Source organism: Macrobrachium nipponense, chromosome 11, assembly GCF_015104395.2.
Source record: "Macrobrachium nipponense isolate FS-2020 chromosome 11, ASM1510439v2, whole genome shotgun sequence".
Classification (NCBI taxonomy): Eukaryota; Metazoa; Arthropoda; class Malacostraca; order Decapoda; family Palaemonidae; genus Macrobrachium; species Macrobrachium nipponense.
In genome coordinates this window covers 43951672-43975806 of record NC_061087.1, presented here as the reverse complement: position 1 = coordinate 43975806, position 24135 = coordinate 43951672, and the positions used below count along the sequence as shown (strand labels likewise).

Sequence of the window (24135 nt, the reverse complement as noted above, 5' to 3'; positions counted from 1 at the left end):
GAGCGTAGAGCTCCTCTGTGCGCTGCCTGGATGGGCCATAGCTCTTGACTGATGCTCATGGCAGGGAATTCAAGTACATACTACTTTTTACTGGAAGGTGGCTACATTTCGGGAGAGATGGCTGCTATGTTGCCACTCGGTCGTTTACCTTAAGTCATAAAAGAAAAAACCGCACAGTTTGGAATCATCCTAACCTAAGTCAAGGATTCAAGTTTTGACTGATGGGGGATTCTTTACACCTACCCAGACAAAGATTGTTAGTAGGCTATAGAATGCTTCATTGTCATTTAGGTGAATATGGTGTTTGTGTCTACAGAATTAAACACGACTACTATATAGTTTATGGAAAATTGCAAGAGACAACCCATCCTCTGCTATAGAAAGCAGGACTGTATGGTAATTAGGCCTACCTAGTTTGCTGTTACCTATACTATTTCCAATCCTTTTAGTCATTTTAGGTGTTTCCTCCCACACTACCAGTTGTACTGGGCTAGAATTGACAAGAGTTTATTCCTTGGGAGCAGTGACAGTTGTTGTTTGGTCCTGCATGATCAATAGGTAGAAGGTGGCAAGAATCTGATCATAACTTGTAACAAGACATTTTCGTAATTAGATTTACAGTTATTGAGCTATATAATAGAATGAAGAGAAGTATAATACCTATTTAATTGTCAACAAAATCTTTTTTCAAGGTGTTGGTAAAACTACTTTAGTACAAAAAGTAGTTAAAGGGTTGCAGAATGCTGGTTTGCCATGTTATGGTTTTGTAACGCAAGAAATCCGTCAGGGAGGCCGACGCTCAGGATTTGACATAGTTACACTGGATGGGAAATCTGCAGTATTATCAAGAGTCAAGTAAGATATCATTTATATGCAATCGCCCTATATAAATGTTTTGTGGACTAGAATAAAGTGAAATTATAGGCTGGATATGAAAATATACATACAGGAAAATATAAATGTAAATTACTGTACTGTATATACTTGTGTAACACACGATCTCACATACCATGCGACCCCCAAATTTTTACTCCAAAACAATGATTTTCTCATGTATCTTATGTAACATGAGAGTTAAATTTTTGAGACCAAATTACAACAGGCTACCTCTTTTCCTCCTCTTTATCTATCCCATTTTCTAGTTAGGCTAACCCCATTTCCTCCATCTCTTTATCTATCCCATCTTCTAGTTAAGTTAAAAAAGTAAAAGAGAATGCTAAAAGTAATGTTAGTAATGTTATACTTGTTGTGTAAACGCATACAGCCAGAAACAACTGATTTGCTATTGAACAACCGAATTCAATAACAACAGCGGTTTGCTTGCATTTCAACCATCGTACGATAGTAATAAATGACCGTAGTTATGTTACAAATGATGTTAAGTAAAATAGGACTAATATATTTTTACATTATTATATCCTCATTTGCTGAAGAGAAGATCAGCAAAGGCATCTACGTACTGCTAAATTTAAGCTGCTAGTTGTAGCTGAAGCTGAGGAAAGAATGTTCATCCGCTAAAGACTATTATCGTGCATTGGCAACATGGAAACTTTGGTAAAGCACCATCAAACTCGACCGTAAAAAAAATTTGAGACAAATGTGTTTTAATCGAAAGCATTTGGTATGAAAGAACACATTTTACTGTGTTCACTCCATTAAAAGATAAATTTGTAAAGCTCGTAATATTCTGATGAAATGAAGTGAAAATATTGAGCACAATCTGTTGATTTTTTTTTACGCAATAAATATGCCCTCAGCGCCATCTACTAATGAAAAAAATAACTAAATATTGTTCTTAACAATACATATTCAAGTGATATTTTGACTTGAAAACACTTCGTATAACGTAAAATATCCTTATACCATATCAGTACAGTATCTTGAGATTCATTTACGCTAACTATAAGCAAGAAAATCGCTCTGATTTCAGTTCAGTACAGCAGAATAAACTTACCTCGCAATCGTCCTCAGCTAATTTCCAAACCAAAATATTGATTGCTATGTTTGTATTTTATAATACAATAGTAGTGCTATGAAAATACATCCAATATTATTAGATGCAGTGAAGTAAAGCATAACTTTTTAGAAGATCCATGGAAAGTTGGATATTCATTATGTTTGTGTTTTATCATATGATACTAGTATGTGAATATTACATAAATATTACATACGCTAATTTCATATCTCATGTATGATGCGACCCCCTTAAAATTAGCTCCAAAATTAGGTCTTCAAAAGTCACATGATATGTGAGTATATATGGTATAGTATATCTATTTTCCAGACATGAAATGTAAAGTTTATGTCAGTTGCTGATGAGTATGTTAGGAAACTTTAAGGTTTTTTAAAAGTTTCAGGTATCAGTAATGATGCATTTTTGCAGGCCTGACAGTGGTGGTAAGCGGGAATGCCGTGTTGGACAGTATGTTGTAGATGTGCCTTCTTTTGAATCTCTTGCACTACCTGTTTTGAATAAGGTAATATATATTGTCATTTGATATTTTGTTTTGATTACATGAGGATTGATTAAACTCCAAAGCATTGCAGCTGTATATGGAATATGTGCAAATAATGTGCTCATATTTTCTTGAGACTTTCTTGTAAAGAGCTCATTGGGGTTTCTGGATAATGCCTTTGTCATATGTTAATTAACTCAACTTTTTAATACTGTCAGCACTCCCCCCCAGAAAAATTTTATGTATTTATTAGCAAAGCTCAATTTTTACGTAAACCTATTACTGATTGACACTACTACTGTAATTATAGACAATGCATGTGATGTGAAGCACTAACTTTTTTTTCTTAATTCTGAAATCTACAGTGTACATACAAATTACAAACCCTGTTTCTTTAACTTCTGCCTTAATGCCTAGTTAGGCTGACAAATTAACTGTTAAATACCTGGCTGAAAGCAAGCAATAATATAGTTGCAAGGAAAGTAGAACCTCCCCAACTAAGCCTTCCTCAGTTAAATCCTTCCCTTCCAGCTTCTCATGTGCTTTTGGGAGGGCAGGCAAAGCTCCTCAAGATCACATTCCAAGGTGCTTTTCTCCACCAGTCCAGCAAGAAGACATCAGCCAAACCACCTACCAGAAAGTGACTGCCCTATCCTTCATTCACCTGTAGGGGCCAGTCTCTCTCAGTTTTGGAAGAGTTGGAACAACAGAAGCACAAAACCTTGGACTATCAAGGTTTTGAAAAAGGGATACTTGATCTCATTCAAAGAGTATCTTCCTCTTGTGTCTTTGCAGATTGCATTGATGGCATACTCTGAGGGCTCCAAGAGGTTTACAGCTCTCAGATAGGAAGTGGTGGTCCTCTTGAGGAAAAGAGCCTTAGAGGTAGTGGAGGACCAAACTTCAAGAGGATTTTACAACTGCTTGTTTGTAGTCCTCAAGTCATGGGGGTAGGTGGAGATCTGTCCTTGACGCAAGTGGGCTGAACTTCTACATTCAGAAAATGAAGTTGAAAATGGAGACAAATCAGTCAGTGTTATCCTCAATCCAGCAGGGAGACTAGATGATGACACAAGATATGCAGGATGCATATTTGCATATTTCAGTACATCCAGAATCCAGAAATACCTGAGGTTTGTCTTTGATGGCAGAGTCTTCCAGTTTCAAATGCTTTGTTTCAATCTCTCCACTGCCCCTCAGTTCTTCATGCGAGTGCTCTCTCCACTAGCAACTCCAATAGCAAAGTGGAGAAAGCACTCATACATCTCCTAGGTATAAACATATGTCTGTACCTACACGACAGGCTCTTATGTTCCCTGACACAAGGGCAATGCATGAAGGACCTAAAAAGGGATTTTGACGTAGGAAAAATCTATTTCTGGGCGAGGAAGCCGTGTCGCCCAGTGAAATGTGTCCTCTTTAGCACTATTTCTAGTAAAATATTGCTATAATACCAGAGAACTGCTAAATTGGACATGTCAGAAGTCTCTGACTCGCTCACCTAAATAAAAGGTGTCGGTATAAAACTGGGGCGAGTGTTAAACACTACCACAGCAACCCCTCCAATTAGCCTTTTCCTCATCAAAAGACCCTAAATACGGGGAGCCGACCCAATAACTCTTCTCCTTGCCAAGGATCTTGGACTTTTAATAAATTGAAAGAAGTCCCAGCAAACCCCAACTTAGGCCATTTTATATTTTGGGATGAGGATCAACTCTGAGTTGTTTGGTTTTCCCTCCCTCAAAAGGATAGAGTCCTGCCTTCAAATGGTGCAAAATATTCTTTCGCTACCATTCTGCTCAGCAAATCGAGTGATGGGTCTGCTGGGGACACTCATCAATCGAGCAGTTTGTGAAGTTAGGAAGACTTCATATGAGGCCTCTTCAGTTTTTCTTGAGGGGGCTCCAGAACAGGAGGGAACAGGTGGACACAGTGATGTTCCCCATTACGAAAGAACTAAAAGAGGACCTCCGGTAGTGGATGTCAAAGTACTGAAGTTTAGAGGGAGTCTCTTCATCTTCTGAGCCCTGACCTCTCCTTTTATGCCGACGCCTCAGATCAGGGTTGGGGAACCCTTCTGGGCACTCAAGAAACATCCGGCACTTGATCTTCGAAACAGAAAAAATTACATATAAATGTCAAAGAAATGACTGTCATTCACTTGGGTTTGAAATTTTTTATAGAGACAGTGGCAGATAGAAATGTGTTGGGTACATTCTGGCAACATCACGTCTCTCTCCTACTTAAGGAAGCAAGGGGGACTCACTCGTTCTCCCTTTGCGAGGCAACAAAGGAATTGCTCATTTGGGCAGACCAGAATCGGATCAAGATCACCGCTAGGTGTATCCAAGGAAAAGTGAACGTGTTGGTAGATGAATTAAGTCATCAAGGTCAACAGAGTGTACTCTGAATCCGAATGTCTACGACAGCCTTTGGAAGTTTTGGGGCAGGCCAACAGTAGACCTGTTCACCACCTTGAGGTACTCCCAACTTCCGTTGTATTGTTCACCAGTGCCAGACTCTCAGGCATGGGCTATAGATCCCATGATGGTTAACTGGGGGAACTTGTATCTCTACGCCTTCCCACCATTCAACATGGTGAGGACAGTTCTCAGTAATTTCCAGTCCCATCTCGAACATATTGATGACACTGATAGCTCCCTTTTGGTTTCTCAAAGAATGGTTTCCAGACCTTCCAAAACTTCTTGTGGACTTTCCAAGGTCCAAGGTTACTGCCTGAAAGTCCACATCTCAAACAGCCCCACCTTTGGAGGTTCCATCAAGGCCCGTCTGATCTAGCTCTGACAAGTTACAGACTATCCGGAGACTTGCCATGATGAAGGGCTTTTCAAAGCAAGTTGCAGAAGTTATTGCAAGATGTAGATGAGTCTACCAGCTGAGCCTAGCAGGCTGAGTTGTTTATCTTCCTCAGGTGTTGTAGCAGCAATGATGTCTCGTCTGCTAAAACCACTATAACTCAAATAGTGAACTTCCTTCTGTTTCTTAGAACCACCAAGAGGCTCTCATCATCGACTATTAGAGGCTACAGGTCGATGTTGGGGTTGGTTTTTAAGCATAGAGGACTGGATTTAGCAGAAAATCAAGACTTGAGTGATCTCATCTAAACTGACGAAAGACAATGCCATTTCATGGAACCTAGACATGATATGTAAATGGTTAATGGACCCTGCTTTTGAGCCTCTATGTCCGTTCCATTTCTCTTAAGAACTTATTGAAGAAGACAGTTTCAAGTAGCTTTGGCCACTGCGAAATGGGTAAGCGAGCTACAGGCCAATGACAAATGCATTAGGTTTTCCCAAGCAGATGTTATTTGCTCTGTTTTGGGATTCTTAGCTAAGAACGAGTCTCCGTCCAATCCCTGGCTGCGATCGTTCTCTGTTAAAAGCCTCATGGATATTATAAGTCCAGAGGAAGAGGAAAGGGTCCCTTGCCCAGGGAGGACACTGAGTTACTACTTAGGATTAAAAAAATCAGAGGCCCTGCTAGTAACCTCTGGTATTCTGCTAAAAATCCATCCAGACCTATGTCCAAGAATGCTCTGTCCTTTTTCCTCAGAAGCCTTATTATAGAGGCACATTCAAATTCAGGAAGAAATTCTTCCTACTTCTAAATTAAGAGCACCCAAAGTCAGGGCTGTCACCACTTCGTATGCTTGTAGGCATAATTTGTTGCTTTCAGCAATCCTCCAGTCTACGTGATGGAAATGCAATTCCGTTTTTTGCCTCACACTATTTGAAAGAAATAGAAATAGCCTTCGAAAACTGTGGTACCTTAGGTTCACTTTCGGTGCCTGGTGCTGTATTGGGGGAAGAAGCATAGGAAGCACAACTTCCTATCCATAACTTCTTCACCTTGAATTTTGGGTGTTGAGTTTTCTCTTGGGGATCCTGGAGGTACTTGTACCTGGAGTACCCACCAGTCAGTGTGGTATGATGGTTTTTTAAAAGTTTTATGTTGTTGTCGGTGTAACAGTTTTTGATCGTGTATGTTTTATTGATACTGTGCCCAGGGCAAGGGCAGTTTTTTCTTCAAGATACTTTGTGGGTCTTTGGAGTACTCCTTCACACCAAAGTCTCCTCTCAAATATAGGAACTTATCACAGATGTTCCACTAAGTCATTACAGGTCAAGGTGAGCAATGACCACAAGGCAGTAATCACTTGCTCTAGCTCTCATACCAGGTAAGGATATAACAGGCTTTTTACCAATGCTAACAGAATTTTATGTTTCAAATTCATCATTATTACTAACTGTGTTTGAAGCAGATATGCCCATTTATCCCACCACTTATCAATGTTGGTTACTTATCTGAAAATGATATTTTCATAATAAAATTAAGTTTCACATATACTTACCTAGTAATTACAGATCGGAGCCCTCCCTTCTCACCTGTAATGGACATTAAGCACAAAAGAAGTAATTTTCTCTGTGTCGTCATGCCTATGGTTCCCCGTTAGAGGGCAGGGTGGTTACCTACACTAAAAGCAAATTAATCGCTACTGCAAATTTCAAATTTTAGCTGCCGTGTGAGTAGGAAAGTACATATAACTATGTAATTACTTGGTAAGTATATGTGAAACTTAATTTTATTATGAAAATACCATTTTTCAATTCTAATTTGTAATTAGAGGATCTACATTCAGATTGCAGTTTTTATTGAATTCTCTTTCCCCATGTGTCTTCATATTACATGTATATGTTGAATTTCCACTACGTATTATGGCAGTGATGTGCTTCCCCTTCAATTTTTCATTTTAAAGGGATCTGAATAATTTTTTTGTATTCTTACAGACAAGTGATGGTCATATTTTGGTCCTGGATGAAATTGGAAAAATGGAAATGTTCAGTCAAAAGTTTGTGTCAGGAGTGCGTCAGGTAATGGGTCAGTCTTCATCTACAGTACTAACTACAATTCCAATTCCCAAAGGAAGACCTATTCCTTTGGTTGAAGAAATTAGAAATCGCAAGGATATTTTGCTAATAAATGTAAGTTCAATTGAAATTCATTACCTAAACTCTCCTTATTCCAATATCAAAATTCTTGTTTGTTTATGTCATTTTTTTGGTTGGTTGTTTAATATTTCAGTATATACATAGGTAATTTCATTTTGTTTACATGTACTTGTAGAAATGTTCTCCTTTTTTCTATCTTCATATAGTATACAGGAAATATAGTTTTAAGGCTTTCCTTTCGCTATTCCTAGTTTGAGAATGCCGGAATCAGTGAACCTTTTAGAAAAGTTAAACACACTTTCCAGTTGGCTTTGGAAATAATTTTCTGGTCAGTTTATGGTCCAATTATACTACCTGGATACTGCCACCTTAAGAAGTGTTGGTAGCTTTAGGCACTAATACATAAATTCTAAAGAAAGAAGAGTTCCTGGCAAAGTCTTTTGGACCTCTTGGTGGAAGAAGTACTCCCAACATGGCAGGCAATCTCTTTTCACTGAAGACAGGCAGCCGACATCTTTTACTTTTCAGAGTGGGGAGAAACTTATGTAATTGAGTCGACAAGTAACAAAGCCAAGGCCAAGTCTGATTTCACATCTTTAGAGGTCAAGCCTGAGTGTGAGTCTGGAATGACTGGGGTAGTCCAAATCTGCATTTATGTTTGAGTTGACACTGTACGTACTACATTCAAAATTCAGGTATTTAGATTTTTGGTACAATCAGTCTGTTAATCAAAGGGCCATGAGTGTAAAGGAATTTAACCCAAATAACCAAATGAAACAATTTATATATCACTGTACACTCTTCTGTTTCCATCTTAGTAACCAAAAGATTACTCCTAATGTAATGCAGTACTTATTTTACTTTATCTTCCCACCACTGGCCAGTGGCATAAGGCTGATACAGTTCCTTTCCCTGTGTCTCTATCCCAAGCCATTTCCCTCGCTTCCTCTAGGTTCTGAATTTCATCTTCAATATCTCTGACAGTTATGTCTATCCGCCTCGTTCTTGGCCTACCCAGCGGTCTTCTTCCTATTTGTACTGCTCTCAGTGCTCTCCTGGGGTCTCTATTCCCATCCATTCTCTCAACATGTCCAAATCACTTCACCCTTCCCCTCTTCAGCCTGATACTGACTGGCATTTGCCTCAATCACATCCTGATGTCTTTGTTCCTAACAAAATCGTCCCATTTAATGCCAAGTATCTTCCTCCGCTGCTTCATCTCAAAAGCATCCAACCTTCTCTCCTCTGTTCCGGTCAGTGCCCAGGTGGACGAACCATACATCAGGACAGGTAGTACTACTGCGTTAAATATTCTCATCTTAGTTTTCAAGCTAATTTCATGCTTTGACCACACGTTTCTTCTCAGAACCTGAAAAGCTCTCATTGCTCATAGTTTTCTTCTTTGTATATCCTCAGTTTGCCTCCCGTCTGCTGTTACTGCACTTGCCAAGTATACAAACTCCTCACCTTACTTGAGTTCCTCTCCTTTGATTGTCATATGCTCCATGTGCACCCAACGGTCATCCCTACTGGCTCTTCTTTGTGCTGATGTTCAAGCCAAAATTCTATGTCTCTGTTTCCATCCTCATTACCATACCTGCTAGCACCAGCCACATATCAGCAACCAATGCAACATCATCAGCAAGTCAAAATCCATAAAAACTTCACCAATACTAGCCCCTCTGTTTTCATTCTCCATCACTCTTCTCATTGTGTGGTCAATATACACATTAAACAAGGTGGGTGGCATAACATCCCTGTCTTAGCCCACTTCCAACTGGGAACCAGTCACTTTGCTGTCCATCCATCTGTACATAGCTGCACACACCTTGGTACCAGTTCTTTAGTATCCTTATCACTTTTAGTGTTATACCATAGTGTTCTGCCACTCTCCACATTCCATCTCTCCATACTGAATCATATGTTTTCTCCAAGTCTATAAAAGCACAGAATATTTGCTTTGCATACTCTCATCTCTTCTCAATTATCTGTCTTAAGGTGAAAATTTGATCCACTGTTGACCTTCCACTTCTAAAACCACACTGCATAATTACTGTGCAAAAGTACTTTAAATGATACACTGAATAAGTCAGCTAGTACTTTTGATGCCAGTGGCAAGTACCTCTGGGTCTCTTGTTTTCTCTCAAAAAGTTGGTCTCTCATGGGTGTCTTCATGTTCGATCCCGGCAGTGGAGACTGAGGGAGTTTTGGTCCCCAGCAGGTGATTCCCCTCAGTTCTAGGTCCCTCTGTCGGCAGAGGTAAGAAGCGACCTTCTGTGTTGGCTGGACGACCAGAACCTGACAGTGGGAATTCCTCTTCATTAACCCTCTCCGGATTTGCTTCTGTTCTCAGATGCCTCTTCAAACTCCACATCAACATGTTGGAGTTGAAAGCAGCTTTCCTGGGTCTTCAGGAGTTTTGAGAGAGGGTGGTGGTTCACTCCGTTGTTCTGATGTTGGACAAACCATAGTGGTAGGATATGTGAACTAACAGGGGGCTGGTCTCGCAACTTCACTTTTTGACAGTCGAATCACACCAGTGGGCGATTGACAACTTGTTGGAGCTGATGGCCGGGTACATTCTGGGCAAGAGGTACATGGTGGCTGACAAGCTAAGTCGTCGGAGTCAAGTTCTAGGTATGGAGTGGTCTCTGTATCAAGACATAGTGGACAGGCTATGCCATCTATGGGGAAGACCCATAATAGACCTCTTCATCATGTGCTTCAACAGGAAGCTAGAGGTCTACTGTTCAGTGATCCCAGATCCGTTTGCTGTAGCAGTGGACACCCTTCAACATCATTGGGACAATCTAGAATTGTATGCCTTTCCTCCATTCTGCCTGATCCATCATGTCCTAAACAGAGTGATGGGTTCCAGGAATCTCAGGATGACTCTGGTAGCTATTCTGTGGCCCCAAGCAGAGTGGTTCCCAGACCTCCCGGCTCGTCTATCTGAGATGCTGAGAGAGAGTCCTCCTTGGCGCACAACCTTCTCCGTGAATCTCATGTAGAGAGGTACCGCCAGTCGGTAGGGTCCTTGTCTCTTCATGGCTAGAGACTATCCAGTATCTCTTGTGAGTGAGAGGTTTTTCTTGCAGTGCAGTGACGCAGATGTATGGCTACTTCATAGTGAGCTTTCTGATCTTCCTCAGAACAGAGAAACGTCTTTCTGTGTTTGCTATCAAAGGCTACAGGGCTGCCTTGGGATTAGTTCTACATCTGAAAGACGCGGACATCACTTCAGTCTGGGAGATTTCTATGTTGTTTGGGAGCTTTGAACAGTCTTGTTCACCTAGAGAACTTAAACTTCCTATGTGGGACCTTACTCTGGTTCTGAGTAGTCTCACTTGAGCTCCATTTGAAACACTACATTAATTGTCAGACAGAGAACTGACTTTGAAAGCAGTTTTACTTCTGGCTTTGGCTTCCTCAAAAAGAGTTGGAGAGCTCCATGGACTATATTATGACGCAAAACACACTAAGGGTTGGGGGTCCGTAGCTTTCAAATTTGTCCCAGAATTTGTGGGTAAGACTCAAAATCTTTTGGTTAACGATGACATATTTGCCCCTTTTTTCATTCCTCCCCTGAAGGAATTTTTTTATAATGATTCTCAAGAATTACTGCTTTGTCCCATTAGAGCACTGCGTTATTATCTAAAAAGGACTCGCCACCTAGTGTAGACTTTTTATTAGCACAGGCTGAGCCAAGAAGGAAGTGTCCAAGAATACCATTTCATTCTGTCTACTTGAGGTGATTAGGCAAGCCTACTCTTCATCTTCAAGTTCTGTCACCAATTCTGTGCATGGAAAAGCACATGACATCAAAGGATTTTCATAGGATTTTGAATGCTGGCTCCTGGCTTTGGCAAACTACTTTCACTTCCTTTTACCTAAAGGATATTGTTCACAGGTCCTTTGACACTTTTTCAGTAGGTCTGGTAGTGGCTGCCCAACAAGTTGTGTAGCTCATCCAATGCCCTTGGTGGGAAGGTTCATATCATGCTTAAGATGATTGTGTGGATGAGAAAATGAGTGAGATAACTAGTCTCTTTCTTCCCTTTTTCCCTTCATTCCTACGGATGTGTCGAAGATAGACACATCATATGCTGGAACTGGCTTGATGCAGGTGAGTTCAGCATACTTACAGTTACAGCCCTTTTTTTGTGTTGAACATACAAATCTGCTTTTCAGTAGCATTTACTCCTCTCTCCAGCAAGGGGAGTGAGGAGCGGTGACAGACCCTTTGCTTTTGGCCAAAATGGTTTGTTTCACGAACAGATATAGTTCTCTTTGTCTTCCATTTATGCAATGAATCTGGATATGTTACATTGTATTTACTCCCAGTGGACTGAGTTTTAGATACCCATTTATCTAACCTGTCACAGGCTTAGACCCTCTTCTTTAGAATTGTTATTTTTAGGAAGAGTGGTCAGGTGTGCCAAACCTCCAGTCAGTTCAGGATTCTTGTGCCTCCCTCCAAGTATGAGTCTATCCTATTGTTAAGACTGAAGGTTTGTTCCGCATAAGAACAAATGACAAATTTTCAATTACTTTCTGTTTTTTCATAGCTAACAAATCTGAGGTCTTAACATTGACTGGCCACCTCTAGCCACCCCTCTTGTAATCCTTGGTTGGAAGAAAGACTAAATGCGTCACTGGAATGAAGTGTGGTCGCTGACCAGCTTCCACCTCATCTATGCTTTAGATGCTAGATGCCACAGGTTCCTTGTATATACAATTTTTATTGTTTTTAACTGGTTTCCAGCTGACATCAGGAGATTTATCCTGGTGTTAAGATCTCAGATTTGTTAGCTATGAAAAATAGAAATTAATTAATAATTTGTAATTTTTTTAAGGATTTCTATAACTTGTTCTTGTATAATACATATGATAACTAGCTGAGGTTTGAACAAGTAATGAAATTTTTATATACTAGGAGATCCAAATGAAATCATTTGTACTATGTGCTTTCTGGTTATGAGTTTTAGTCTTTTGGACACAACTGAAAATCAAATTCATTTGTCCCTGATATTGCATGCCTTGCTCCTCTGTCTAGTGTAATGAACACTAGTAAAATTTTTACATTGTAAGATTGATATTCTCAAAATTGCTGTCAAGAAGGTACACTTGTTTGAACCATTATTTAACATTTACTATACATAAAGTGATCTCTAAAATTCTTTTGCAGTTTTTTTTTCTGCCAGAGCCTTCCATTGTTTTTAGCTAATTGTAAGATTTACTTTCAATTGCTGAAACTGTTGACTGCAAAGTTTTTCTTTTTGAGATCCACACAACAAAGCCTACTACCACACAACACAGTCTCAGATTGTGTTCTGCCCTGATTTTGAAGTATGTTAGTGTCATTGACTTGTCAGTCTTCACTCCTGTTCTTCCCAGCAAGAGTGTAGCAAATGAGAGGAGACCTAAGAAGAGGCCCTTTAGCTCAAGGAAGTTAGTGTGCCATCCTGGTCATACAGTGTACAAACTCTTGTCACTTGATTATCCATAGATGTGTCCCATAACGTTGACTTGATGCATCCAGTTAAAGTGGCTGGTGTCCCTCCACCTTGTAAGGTCTGTTATAAGTTGTATTTTGATAGAAAACTTTCATGTTCACAGTTGATCCCTGATTCCCTTTTCCTGCCAAGACCAACCAGATTCACAGAACGGTAGCACCAATATTCAGTAAATGTGCCTCGCTGTCAAACTTCTCAGTTCCAGAGCAACTTTGTTCCTCTCACCGTTAAGCAGTGGAACAGTCTCCCTGAGGATGTTGTGCAATGGAACTTCAAATGTTCAAGCAAAGATGCAATGCATTCCTACCCTAATGCTATTCTCCTTGCATTTTAATACATTTTAATCTAGTTATTAATATATTGATTTATTTTTTTAATAAGTGAGATATCCTCACTCTGTATTTCCCTTTACCTTCTCTTACATCCTAATGAGCATCATATTCTTTGGAAACTTGAATTTCAAGTCAATGGCTTGTTTCATATGAATAGTTTTCATCTGGGGAAAAAATTATAATAATTGAAGACATTGTTTGAGGTTATGAATGGGTAGTGTTGGTTTAAGTCACTTCTAATTATGACTTAGACAGTGGTTGTTGCAGTTGACTGTAAAGTGACTGTGTGGAACCAGTTTTGCAAGTGACTCATGATGCCTGAACACTGTTTGCCACATCTTGGTTGGAAGATTTTGGCTTTTTCAGAATGGTTAGATCAAGGATGATAGCCTTGTGATCCTCTCTCTGTGCCTCGTGAAATGGTATTTTTCTGTTGCTGAACGTTCCCAGATGTGTAGATCTCATCAGAAGATCTGACTTCTCTTGGTTGACATGAAGTCTGAGACTGACAAATTGTACAGAACAGAGCCATGAGATTCTAACTAACTTTACTCTGCCACCAGTGCCATATTTTAGGTTAAAGATTTATAAGGCAGTTGTCTGGTCAGAGCACAGAACTTGAAACTGTAATACCTTCTCTCCCAAATGAAGTACAGTTGATTGAGTCCAGGGATGCTAAGTACCGGCCCGTGCTGATGGACTGCTGAACTGACTCAGCCATCGCCATGAAGGGTCTATATCTAAGAAGCTCATTCATAAGGCTGAGATCCATAATTGGCTTCCATCCTCGTCATCTTCGACAAACAAGGGGATTAAAATCCAGGTGATCTAGCCACACCTTGATTGCTTGTTTTTGCAATAATGACCTCACCTTGTTTCCAAAACCTTGAACTTATGGAAATCTAGCTGGCATTGCATAGAGAGAACTTGATGGGAATAGGTGAATGTTCAAGTAATGGAAATTATAGAGTGATCTGAAAGTCAAAGAGGGGGAAGAAATTTTTAGGAGTAGGTAGGAGGGTTTAGTGCAAATAAAAGATCAAGAATATTAGCTGTATGGTCATGACAGTGAGGCAAATGTTGTAAACTGTTCTACATACTTTAACATATCTTTCAATGAGTGCTAAATAAATTGCTTCCAGCTCAGAAATTATCAGCATGAACAGAAAATGTAAAAAATACATTTCTAGTCAGTCTTTACAGTAAATATATTTCATAAGTATACTACTGTTGAGGTATATGTCAGTTTTTTGTAATAAGGATTGTTTTAAAATCATATAAGAGAAACAAAATAATGGTACTTTGAGGTAATTGTCTTAAGATAATACGACATAATTCTAAAAAAATTGCCTTTCAGTATTAGTTAATTTGGATAGTGTAGCAGAATTACTTTTGCTCAGCATCTTGTCTGTGTACAAGACCCATTTTGTATGGTCAGAAATATTTTAACAAATGAGGTCACCAACCCCCCTCAGTTTCTAACATGTTATATTGGTCAATTATAATTTTTAATGGTAAATACCAAGTCACCATTACTAATATTACAGCCAGGTTGTACTTTTTAAAAAATAAAGTGTACTGACTCACAATTACTCAACTTCCTCCTAAAACTTCCATTAATAGAGCAGGATCCGCCTTTGAGGCCTTTAAATTAGTAACCTACAACGGCTTCAGGTCATCAATTTCCAAGGCTCTGTGGGCAGTGACGAAGGAGGCTCAGTAGTGTTTGCTGGTGATGAGGAGAGATTGACAGGTAATGAGGTAGAGGTTCTTTTAGAAACTCTTAAGTAGATCATAAAAGGTGACTTGTTTAGTAGATGCTGCTGTCTAAGCTTGAGGGTCCTTCTGTATGACAGGGTGCTGCATGACTTCTGAGCCACTAAAGTGAGACATAGCTCAACAAATTTTAGCACAGCCTTTATGTGCCTGTGGTATATTTTCCAAGTCACCTTCAGTAGCTCTTCCTCTTCTTTGTTACTCTTCTCCAGCGTCTGTAATGCCCGTCAACTGATGAAATTCAATGCACCTGCTCATCTGGTGCTTCATCATCTTGTTGCATTCAGTCCACAACATCTTGCTCTGTGAGCATGCTGGTAACATTTTGATTTGGGCACTGCAGAAAATAGGGAGAATATTCTCATAATTGCTATCTCCATCTCCCCAGATCTGGCAAGTTTCTTCCTGTAAATTCTCATCGTACAATACAGTGGTCCCCCTGTATTCGCAGGGGATTCGTACCAGACCCCCCACGAATAGTTAGAACCTGTGAATAGTTGGAACCCATTTGAAAATGCTTAAAACAGCCTATTTTATTAGTTACAACTCAAGAAAAAGCTGCTAGAAATGTTTATACTGGGATTTTTTAATAGTTTTATCACAAAAAGTGCATTTTATGATGAAATTGATAAAAAAACAGGAATTTGTGGATATTTCTCAGTAAGATACCGTGAATAGACAAATTTCCCATGAATAATGGGGGGGATATGTTCCTGAGAGAAATCCGTGAAAGCGTGAGTCAGCGAATACGGGGTTGCCCACTCTAGGCCTGTTTCATCAATATTGAAAATGTGCCTTGGGTTCAGGTCACATTCAAGTAAAAGCCACGTGAAGGTCTCCCTGTAGTATTGGAAGATCTTGGTTTGCTACTAATATGCAGCTTCCTTATTCCGTGACAGACCTTGAAGTACCTCAGTCACTATCTAAGAAGGAGCATGACTATTTGCTATCCATTCCTTGCTAAAATGTCTTAGGCTTTTCTATGATGAGTTGAACTGAGATATGCTTCCTTCAAGCTCATTGTGAAGGGATGTTGTATATACTATTAGGTATGTTTTATCAGTATTGTAAATTATGCATATGCTTCATGTCATGCACAAGTACTATATATGTGTAGGTCTCTTTGTAATATTCAGAAGTGTCAGCAGTGATAGATCTACATTTGTTACTAATATCCAGTTGCCTGATTCTGTACCAGGCATTAAAGCCTCAGTGATCATTCAAGAAGGAACACAGTCGTATGATTTCCATTTCTTGGTTGAATAGCACATTATGATTGACCTTTTCTATGGGATGCCAGAGACCAGCTATTGAGCTTATAAGAATAGCTAAGCCTCTGACCCTTATGTCTCTCTCTGAAGATGACTTGCCTATATTTTCTTGGAATCAGGAGAGCAATGTATGAGCTGAGATGGCATGAATTTTTAGTTAAGACACTTTTGTTCCAAATAATGAAAAAATCTTTGGAATGGGGTAATTTCTAAAACCTACCAAGTGATGAAGTTTTCCAAAAATTGCTCCAAGATTAGATTTTTAAAATATGTCAACTACGTCAGTGTCTTTCATGTGAAGTGAATGATTCTGGGAGGAACTCATGACAAAAAAAAAAAGAATCCAACAAATGATTGTAATGTTTTTCAGATGAATGTAATAAATCAGTTAGCTGTTTTTGGGAGGCAAAGATATTGTGACAAGAATAATTATACAGTAGTATATTCTGAAAGAATGGGATAAACATCTGATATCCATTTTTAGGCTTGAATAAGATTTATTTTCTTTCAAAACATAAGTTTGCTAAAACTCATCCTTTTCAGCAGATATAATACATCATACGTGATGTCAAACTATCTCAGAAAGTCTTCCTCAGCTGTATACCAGGGAAAATGTGCCTTCTATTGTGATTGGTGGTGTCGGCAGGGTTTCTCTCCATCCGGAACTTCTGTTCAATAGATAGCTGATTTCCTTGTTTTCCTTAGATCAGAAAAACATCTTTCTGTATCTGCTGTCAAAGGCTACAGGGCTGCTTAATCCTCCTTCCTGGGACCTGACTTTGGTACTAAGTAGTCTTACTCCTGCTCCATTTGAACCTTTGTGATGTTTTTTCGGATAAAGACCTGACCCTTATGACGTTTTCTTAGTGGCCTTCGCTTTACCGAAGAGAGTGAGTGATCGCCATGGTCTAGCTGCTAGTGTTAAATCTACGAGGGGTTGGGGGTCAGTAACTTTTGATTTGTCTTGGGATTCGTAGCTAAGACTCAAAATCCTTCAGCTCATGATGATAGGTTCAATTCCTTTTTCTATCCTTTCCCTTGGGGATTTTGTTGACATTGATCCAGATGAATTGCTACTTGTCTTGTCTGGGCTCTGCATAGCTATCTAAAAAGAACTAGTCACCTCAGGCCAGGGTGTTGCTTTTTCTTGGCACAGGCCAAAACAAGAAAAAAAGTGTCCAAGAATACCATCTCCTTTTGGCCAAGTGAGGTACTTAGACATGCCTACAATTCTTTGTTATCTTCTAATGCTGACACAGTGCATGCAAGAGCACATGATATCATAGGATCAGGCCCTTTCTTAGCATTCGAAAATGATTTTGAAGGCTGGTTACTTGGCTTCGTCAAACCATCCTCACATCCTTCTACCTAAGGAATGTTGCCCACAGGTCCTTGGACACTTTTTCCTTGGTTCCAGTGGTGGGTGCTCAACAAGTGTAGTTCATCCAGTGCCCCTAGTGGGACAGTTTGTATCTTGCCTAAGATGAGAGTGTGAAAGTGAGAAAGATTGAGATTACTGGTCTTTTTTCTTTTCCCGTTCCCTTTTCTTCTCTACCAATGGGCGGTGAGAAGATTGATCCATCATACGCTGGAAGTGGTTAAGATACAGGTGAGTATGTAGTTTTACTGTTTGATTTATGTATTCTGCATGAATATAACTTGCGGTAGCAATCCTTTCCTCTCTCTAGCAAGGAGAGAGAAGAATGATAACTAACAAGGCTGGTGGCTATCGTAGTTTGTCATCTGAACAGATATAGATCTTCAACTTCCACCTATACAGTGACTCTTAAGATTGTATTTTAGCCCAGTAGTCGGACTGTTTGATATATAGTTATCAGACAGATCAGAGGCTTATGTCTCCTTCCAGTCAGTTCAAGACTTTCTTACCTTTCTCTAAAAGTGAGTCTATCCTGAAGTTAAAACTCAGGTTTGTTCCACATATGAAAAAATGACAGATTTCTATGTATTTCTATGTATTTGTATTTTTCATAGCTAAGAAATCTGCATTGTTATCTTGGACTGTCCACCTTTAGCCACCCCTCTTGTTTTTCCCTGGGCTGAAAGAAGCTGAATGTGTCACGAGGTGGAGAGAGGTCAGAGTCATTCTCCTCATCCATCAAGATGAATGATCTCTGATGCCACAGTTCTTTGCATCAATTTTTAATTATTTTTAAGTATTCCAGCTGGCACTAGAAGAATTATCCCAAAGTAAAGACTGCAGGTTTGTTAGCTATGAAAAATTTGTAATTTTTATGTTGAAATGCTTCAAAATTGCCTTGAAATAATTTTCTAACCTCCTAAGTTGTGATATTAAGGTCTCCTTATGTCCAACTTTCTAGAGCAGGGGTTTTCAACCTTTTTCTCCCTGCGTACCCTTTCTTGTATGTATTTTTAATGCCAGTAATGTATACCCTTCACTTTATATAAAGTGAAAAACAAAACAAGTTCAGAAAAACATTCTATTGTGTATATTTGCAAGTACTTTACTGAAGGGAAGTAAGTACATACATAACTGTCCTGACATGAACAGTAATATTGTAAACACAAAGAATTTCATAAAACATAAAGACAATTTTTTATAATTATTTACCTGTGGCTATGCAGTACATTTTCAAGATTGTTAATTAGCTGCAAAAACAAAATGCATTATTATTTCATCAGCCACAAAGGGAGTTAATGAGATGGTTGAAGCTGTATTTCATCAACTAACCTAGTCAGCCAAGGAGCAGTTTTTATAAAGTACTACATCGAAAGTCGGCTTCCACATTCATTCGAGGCCTGTGGGGAGTGCATACCTGCTGACAGACCCTTGGTGTACCACTTGGGGAACTCATACCCCAGGTTGAAAACCCCCTGTTCTAGAGGTAGCATCGTTTTGAAATTTTTGCCTCATTTCAAGACCATTCTTGTTATCACTGTACTCAGGTGTTAAAAATAACTAAATTTTGTTTTATTTATTAATAATAAATAAATTTTTTCAGATCTTTGTATAATACTGTATGTTTTTTTTTCACAGCTCTCTCGAGAAAATAGAGATGATCCAAATCTAGAAGTGCAGATTATAGGTTGCCTTTCATCATCTCTTCAAAAGAAATGAAATTTTTTGTTCTAAATAGGCCAAGAAAGATTATTTACAATTGCATTTCATTTTTTATAATCTTCTTTGTAAGGTTGCTGTAAGAAGTGAAAAGTCTTTCTTTTTGTCAATAAGTACATTATTGTTAATTAATAAAGTGAATATGAAAATGTTTTCAAATCAAGTTCTTTTTCTTGTTTCTTTAGATGTATGTATTGCATTACATGTACTTATTCAATTCAGTGTAGTTTTTATCATCTCCATTTGTTATATGTGCTTTTGTTTTTAAAGAGCATTTTATAATTTTACATTCAGTCCATACATACATGTACTGCTGACCATTTTTATTCAATAGGGTAGGGGCTCTCGCCCACCCTATAATTAGTAACTGTAGATGTTAAGATTGTTCACAAGTGCCCAAAAACATTACCCAAATAATGAGATTGTTTCAAGGAAACACCAAAAAGAAATATACAGTATTTTTCAGAATAATCTGTTGACAAAGTCATGTACCAGAAATACTTAATAACAGATGTGAGCACCATGGTGATTTCCCCTTTACAACAATAATTTATTTTGTATTTCAAACTGGAAGTATTATTATTGTGTATTCAATGTTTGCCATTCATGCACTCTGCCTCTGAACAAAAATAAATAGGTAAAGCTTTGGTTTTATTACCAAAAAAGAGTGCAAAAGTTGATTATACATGAAAAATTTGTTGGTTTTTGAACACAAACCCATTCTTTTACATAACCAGCTGGTTCATCTGTAAAAGTCTAAGAACTCCAAAGTAGGCAGAAAAGTGAAGATCTCCCACTGCTTTTAAGCTGGCGCATTCATGTTTAACTTTTCAGTTCATCTTGAGGCAAATTTTCTCACATATTTTAAGCCATTTGGGTTTTTAACAGCTGTCATTCTCAGATTTATTTTTTGAATTGGCAGTTTTGATTCAATTTCATAGTTACTCCAGAATTTATTCGTCTTATTGTTCTGTTTTAGATTTTTTAGGTCTTCGGGTGAAATTAGGTAGCATGAGCAATTGTTCTGAGTAAGTTTTAACATTATCTTTAAGCAGTAATTATTAGTTCATATTTCCAATTCTCCATGTGCTTGTCATCCTAATTGTTGTTTGGTTTTTCCCACCATCAGTCCTTGCCAACAGTTGGCTGTTAGATTTTCGGTGGTTATATGAGTTTATAAAATGAGTTGTGAGAATTTTCAGTGTCTGAGTAAATGCTCATGTTTTTCTCACTTTCTAATGCTGTACAGTATTATGGAATTTTTCTTTGTATTAGTCATCTCCCACTTTTGATTGGTATTGTTGATAGCTTAGGCACTGTTCAAACTCAAAGGAGTTACTTTTATGGTCCCACCAGTGATTCATAAGACAGATCAACCAATATCAAAGAATTTTCTCATAATTGGTCATGGACAGAATAGTGCCTGTTATTTGACACAGTAATTGGGTATAAAGGGATTCAAGGCAAAAGGGGGCTTTCCTTTGCTTGCCTATAGTGAATATGTATCCAGTTTTCCCATCTGTGCAGTTAACAGACACAACACAGGACGCTCTAGAAGAATTCCACTTTTGTGTTGCAGATTTGGTGGAAGACGTGAATATTGATGCAGGAAAGTTAAGTGCCTAGCTTTAAGCCACTGTAGGAGTTTTAGTTCCTTAATTTTGTTGCAGTTAGGCATAATTGTTAAATCCCAGTAGTCAGTAGTAAATTCTCCAATGTGGGGCTTTTGGATTAGGTTACTTGGCTATGTCGTGCATTCAGATTTTGCTGTCAAGTTTGACAATTTTTAAAAATTATACACATGCCTAGTCATCAGTTATCTCCTGGCTTGTCATTTCTGGCCAAGGATGAGGACCCTTTGAAGAAAAAATCCCATAATCTTCTAAACTCAGAATTACATAAGACATCATGCCTGGTCTAAGCACCCCAGGTCTACCTAGATGTTGCGGCTGATGTCCCAGATTGTCCTTTTTTCTTATGCTGTATCACAGATGAGCTGAAACTTGTCTTATTAACTGTAATTAGAAAGCAGAAACCCACCCCCTACCTGGTTAACATGTCTTGGGGGTTGGGTGCAACTATGGCTTTTATTTGAGGTGTTTCTTTTTAAGATGTCTCCAAGTTTACAAGGTGGTTATCAGAGGCCATGGTATCAAGACAAATTTGAATAATGGTGTTGGTAGCTGCTATAGTAAGTCTGTCAGCATGGGCACTTTAGTGGAAAGCATAGTGCTTTCGTGATACCATAGTAATGCTGAGATATTGCTGAGAGGGCAATGCAATAATCCTATATCCCAATCCAGCATAATTAGGTAAGTTCTTTAGAACCACATAGAACTTTAACTCTCTTTAAAAGAAAGAATAAAAAAACTCATCAATGGAAAGAGGAAGATATGTATATTCAAATGGTATAAGAAAAAAATCTAGAAAAATGTCTGTACCTTCCATGGGAAGTTAAGTGAATATCTCCCATACCTTGCATGCCTAGAACGAGAATTCCTTGGAGTCGAACCCTGAACAGCATCAATGGGAGCGGGAGGCGAATACTCCAGCTGCACTAATTCAGCGTTCAAAACTTTCGATCTTTTCACAGGCGTCTTAAGATCCTTACGACGATGAATAGGCTTGGGTGCAGAAGAATCAGCAACATGCGCAGGTATGTGTGAGGTTGCAACTCACTCATGTCTTGAAGAAGACGATGCAGCCACAGCAGATTGCACAAGGGACAAAACAATAACACTCTCGTGAACACGGATGTGCCGCTTCTCACTCGTTGATACGCTGTCGTGGAGATGGTGGGGTGATGAAGGAGAGGATGACATCACTGATTCCCTTCACATCCTCTTGGCAGGAGGAGGGGGCGACGCAACACGCATGCTCACAGCCTTCTCAGCTGATAAGGGAGCAAAAATATCTTCCATAACAGAGTCCAATCTCTTAAGAACCGCATGACATAAAACCTTAGACAGATCCGCAAGAGAGGACGCGGACGACATGGGAGCAAACGATGATGACACAGAGGAGTGAGGCAGCACAGCAGCCCCAACCGATGATGCTGACTTTGCAGTGAGAGACGACACTCAGGGAACTGGGAGTGACGTCATCGATGGAAGTGACGTCACTGATGTAACTTGGGGAGATGGTACTGGGAGTGATGACACCAGCGGCACTGATGTCACGGCCTCCCCTTGACCCGAACAAGTGGCAGGCATCACTGGCGAAGCGATACAAAATGGCTGACCCTGGCCACTAACGTAGAGAAGGCCAGGGTGAGGGGAGAGAGCTGGGGGGGCCTGAGGGGGGAGGCGAGCATCCATGAAATGCGTCAGCAAACCCTACAAGGAGGGTGAACCCCATAGCCCAAATGACGCCCACAGCACTGCCATTTTGGGCGCCTCTGAACCTGAAATATAAGAAACCGATGAAATAGCCTCCTCCCTCGTGGGAAGCAAATTAACTCCCAAGGAAGAAAGGGCGACATTACACAATAAATCAGCCTGAGGACCTCCTGATACTTCCAATGACAAATCGATGGAAGAAAAGGAAGGAGACACAGGCACATCAACACTAGCATCATGAGGTGTAACTGCGGAAGAAGACGAAGCATTGGGGCGAGGCGATGAAAACCCTTCCCATGAAGGAAGGGTCTAAACTCTATGATACTCCCTCTTACTATGAAATAACTTCCACTGCGCTCTAGGCCACGCATGACATTCCGGGCAGGGATTTGTTATGGTACAAGCATTAGCATGACATCTACTGCATGTGGAGTGTGGGTCTGTAGCTGAAGAAGCCAGGAAACGAGAACACGGGAAACCTTGAGTTCTTGGGCACATATGTTGGCGAGGCTGAGAAGAAGCAGAGGAAGCCATAACACAAGCACACACACATACACACACACACACAGACAAACACAAAGTGAAAACGGGCAATGAACCAGGTAAAAGGCTGAGAGAGGGCAACCGCAACTCTCACCCAGGTACTTAAGAAAAAGACTGAACGCAGTAGTGTGGGTGTGTGGTCTTTGACCGGTTTCCACCCGATATACGCACACGTTGCCAGATCTCACAAGATTCCTTGCTTTTTCATCTCTGATTTAACTGGATCCTGCTAGGTGCTAGAAAATTATCCTATTGTTAAGACCTCAGGTTTGTAGCTATGAAAAATACAAATTGTCTTAGAAAATTTGTCATTTTCCCTATGACAGATGTAAAAAATATGCTAATTTTATAAAGTTATAAGCATTCTTTCTAATATTTTTTTTAACTTTTATTTTGAGATTACAGCTCAAACAATATCATCAAAGCTAAGAAAAAAAAACGGGAACAAATTCCTGTTATGTTTTAAAATATTTAAGACATCCTTGGATGGGAATTTGTGACGACATTCCCCCTTACTACTTCGAGCAAGACTGAGGGCTTCTCAGTTCACTCACACTTATAGGATGATTTGAAGAGTTGCCAATAGTGATATATGAAACTAGGAACATTTTTCCCACAAAATTTGTTCAAACTGTATGGTGCCGTATCTTGATTGTATACAGTGGACCCCCCGTATTCGCGTTCTTAGGATTCGTGGACTCGCACATTTGCGGATTTCTCTCGGGAACGTTTCCCCGCATTATTCGCGGAAAATTCGCGCATTCGCGGTATTTTTCTGAGAAATATTCACAAATTCCTGTTTTTTTTTATCAATTTCATCATAAAATGCACTT

The 24135-nt window shown here is 39.4% G+C and overlaps 1 protein-coding gene across 2 annotated transcripts in view; it reads left to right on the top strand.

Moving 5' to 3' along the window:
- Positions 1 to 19642, top strand: part of LOC135205553 (cancer-related nucleoside-triphosphatase-like) — a 32193-nt gene extending 12551 nt beyond the window's left edge. For both annotated transcript variants that reach the window (XM_064236327.1, XM_064236318.1), the window contains exons 2-5: positions 693 to 855; positions 2384 to 2477; positions 7268 to 7462; positions 19341 to 19642. In XM_064236327.1, coding sequence (XP_064092397.1) covers positions 693 to 855; positions 2384 to 2477; positions 7268 to 7462; positions 19341 to 19421 — 533 coding nt within the window. In that variant the 3' untranslated portion in view covers positions 19422 to 19642. The remainder of the gene's footprint in view (positions 1 to 692; positions 856 to 2383; positions 2478 to 7267; positions 7463 to 19340) is intronic.
- The last annotated feature ends 4493 nt before the right edge of the window (positions 19643 to 24135 follow it).